Source organism: Xyrauchen texanus, chromosome 20 (assembly GCF_025860055.1).
Source record: "Xyrauchen texanus isolate HMW12.3.18 chromosome 20, RBS_HiC_50CHRs, whole genome shotgun sequence".
Taxonomy (NCBI): Eukaryota; Metazoa; Chordata; class Actinopteri; order Cypriniformes; family Catostomidae; genus Xyrauchen; species Xyrauchen texanus.
In genome coordinates, this window is record NC_068295.1 from 19,784,105 (window position 1) to 19,787,523 (window position 3,419).

The 3,419-nt window shown below is 34.2% G+C and overlaps 1 protein-coding gene across 1 annotated transcript; it reads right to left on the reverse strand.

Annotated features, from left to right (window-relative positions):
• Nucleotides 1–506: 506 nt before the first annotated feature.
• Nucleotides 507–2,894, reverse strand: LOC127661005 (heme-binding protein 2-like). The gene is made up of 4 exons (XM_052151528.1): nucleotides 2,766–2,894; nucleotides 2,541–2,667; nucleotides 1,197–1,365; nucleotides 507–1,080 (listed from the first exon to the last, which is right to left on the reverse strand). Exons 1-4 carry the CDS (start codon nucleotides 2,892–2,894, stop codon nucleotides 906–908), a joined length of 600 nt encoding a protein of 199 aa, XP_052007488.1. The 3' UTR covers nucleotides 507–905.
• Between the last annotated feature and the right edge of the window lie 525 nt (nucleotides 2,895–3,419).

Below are 3,419 nucleotides of genomic sequence, written 5' to 3' on the forward strand. Positions count from 1 at the left end.
CTTGTGCATCTGGGTTGTTCACTTCTCTATCTGTCCCAGTTAGATCAAGTTTGTTTTATTCTTTCAAATCAGAACTGCATGGAGTAGACTTCATCTCTCTAAAGAACAATAATAGATTGATGAATTTGTTGAGAAATATGTTTCTTTTTGGTTATTTATTAAAACTGATATTTGACTCGCAAGTGTAAAATAACTTTACTGAAATGTAATAAAATAATAATAAGAAATGTTAAATTAGTACAAAGCTAAATTAAATAATTTATAAATAAAAATTATTTAATATTAATTAAATGATTTCACATTATGTGACACATCATTTTCTTAGTAGACTTGAGTAATGGCAGCTGAAAATGAGACTTTACCATCATGGATAAAAATGCCCCCCAGCATTGTGTGTGTGTGTGTGTGTGTGTGTGTGTGTGTGTGTGTGTGTGTGTGTGTGTGTGTGTGTGTGTGTGTGTGTCAAGGCTGCAGAACATTCATTCTCAAAGAAGAATAGCAATACAAACCTCTCAGCATTTATTTGTGCATTAACTTACACATACACTTATGTACTTGTGGATGATATTCTGAGCAAAGAAAATATAGAATTACACTACATTCCCCAAAATAGCCAGTTTGAACGGGAACACCATTCCCCCACAAAATTCACTCTGGGAACTCCATTCCCCCGTGTCCACCCCCATTTTCAGCCCTGAATATGAAAGGTTTTAGTATATTTTTAAGTGTAATCTAAACCTACTGTTGATTAATGTATGTTATTGTGTGACTGAATTCCTAAAACCAGTTAATATGATTACAACTAAAAATTAAGATTTCTTCATCAGATATGCAAGTAAACATTTAATATAGTGCAAAAGAGGCTACACAGTACAGCGAGAATGAGGAAATTGAGCTACAAGTGCTCAGAGGGCTTGGACCCAAACTTCATTGTGTCTGTTGATCAAGTCCCACGGTGCATCGTAACCAGCTACATCAAACTTGTTTTCATTAAACTGCATTCCTGCAACCTTGAGGTCTGCTTTAAGTTTCTGCAAATTGTCTATGGCATCAACATCTGATGCTATCCCACCAAATGACCTGGTAATGGGCAGAAAAGTGAGGTAATATGATAGATTGAGGAACGCTTGAGTGAGAAGATCTAGATAATTAAAAAACACTTTTTTTTTTTTAACTTAATCTTTGAAATGACTCACCTGACATAGACTGTTCGGCCTGGTATTACTATTTGTTTTATGGTCTCATCATTGGGTTCAGGAATGATTTTATCTGGCTGAAAGACTGAAATAGACACTTGTCTCTCCCCCATTGAATCAGCCTCCTTCACTGACACCACTACAGGCCTGGTCATAGGAATTTCTTTATCTAATAGGCAAAATTACAGATACACTGATAAGCTTAAAATGACAATAATATAATGGGAAAACATTGTAGTATTTTCTGGAAATCTTATTAAGCAGGTAGTTTACTCAAAAATTAAAACAGACTCTCCTTCATGTGGTCCCAAACCCAAATGACTTACTTTCTTCTGTGGAACAAAAAAGTTAAGAATAATAACATCCTCAGTCAACATTCACTTTCATTGTATAAAATAATATGCAAAGGAAGTGAATGGTGACTAAGAGTATCGTGCTGCCTAGACTCACCTTTTGTGTTCTACGGAATAAATAAGATTATATGTGTTTGAAACAACATGAGACTTCTTAAAAAAAAAATGACAGAATTTTCACATTTGGGCAAGGCTGTAACCACGTCTTGAACATTGAGGGGGACCAAACCATTTTGGGGTTTGGGGGTCACGGGTGTTCTTGGTCCTTTAATATAGTAAATGCAAAAACATTTCTGAATAAAGGCTTTAAATGTGACCAACATTTTTAGTGAATGAGTGAGTAAAAGTACATTTTCCAATTTTAGGCAAACTACTCCTTTAACTGTTGGCTCTTTTATTTATTTTTTAATTAATTGTATTTTTTTTAAGCATAGACCTGATAAAACATACCCTAAATAAAAACGGTCTCTTATACAAGATTTGGGAGATTCTGAATGAAAGAAATAAATAATCAATTTAAGATTTTCTAAATATTTGTTTTTATTATTACCTAAAAGCACTAAAATAAAAATATGACACTGTCCTTGCTATAACCTAAAAACGCACTGGAAGCCTCAAATCACAGGTCTTAAGTTCTAGGGTGAAAATGCTCTTCTTTTTGTTTATTTTCTTAAACAATGTCAAGTGAATTGTATAAAAAGTTCCTTTAAAAGCTTGCCATATAATCACAATTCATTTAAATATACATCATTAAGTTGATTACATTATTATATAAATTATTAATGACATCCGAATCATGTGCTGTAATTACATATTTTCAATATAGGCCATATCTGATTATTGGAGGGGACTTGTCTGCCTCAATGTATATTGCGGGTACAGCCCTGCTTTTGGGTGAACTATCTCGAAATATAAATGAGATACTGAGAAAATGATAGCACACACAACAATGAGAATAGGCTACATATTGCATTTAATGTAGCTGTCTTACTCTCCTTGTTTTCCACTTGATTGAAATAATAGAGTTTCCAAAATCCAACGTTTAGGTCCTCTCTTTTGGTGCTCGCAACATCACTCGTGATCCAATGACTGGTGTCGTAGATGCGCTCCTCAAATCCCTTTTTAATGTATTTATTAACACAGTAAAATATTACATATAGTAAAAACATATAAATATAACAAATAGTTCGAACAACAAAACAGAAGTTGAAATTACCTCATATTCATGTACGACAGTGTACTTCGGACATTCACGACCATGACAAAACCAGGGCGCTTCCCAACATCCTGCACATTGGAAGAATATAAGCACAACCAGGAGACACAGAGCTGTAGTCCTCGCCATTGCGCTGCAAGATGACAGAAGCAGTTGCCGCAGGTTGTTCTTGAATCATCCAGGTAGACACGCCCATCACCACCTGACCCGAACTCTCCATCCCCTCTCCTTCCTCCATCCTCTGAGTGCAACCTGGGAAAATTCCCCACAGCTGCACTTGTGGGGAATTTGGTATCTCCCAAGGATGCACAAAAGATAATTATTTTATTTTTTTTATTGCTCAAACGTAAACAACAGTATACAAAGTATACAAAACATACAACTTAATATTACCCTTGCCAGGGGGATAGGTATCACATACAATCAAACAAATTGTAAGTTATACAAATATTTCTAGTTTTCATAGCCTTTTTGTTCAATGAACCACAAATTAATTTTATATACGATAACATATCACAGTAAAAATGTTTAAAGGCCGGTTTTTGTTTTACATATTTGCATTTGTGGATATAGAATTTAGCTTGCACAATTAGTAAATTTATAATAAAGAAAATATCTTCTTTACTTTGTTTTCTAAAAAAACAAAACACAACA

Coding starts and splice junctions, on each gene's coding strand:
- LOC127661005 (XM_052151528.1), bottom strand. CDS start 2,894: ATGGCGAGGACTACAGCTCTGTGTCTCCTGGTTGTGCTTATATTCTTC. Junction 1,366..2,540: donor TCAAGTGGAAAACAAGGAGA/GTAAGACAGCTA, acceptor TTTGCCTATTAG/ATAAAGAAATTCCTATGACC. Junction 1,081..1,196: donor GGCCGAACAGTCTATGTCAG/GTGAGTCATTTC, acceptor GCCCATTACCAG/GTCATTTGGTGGGATAGCAT.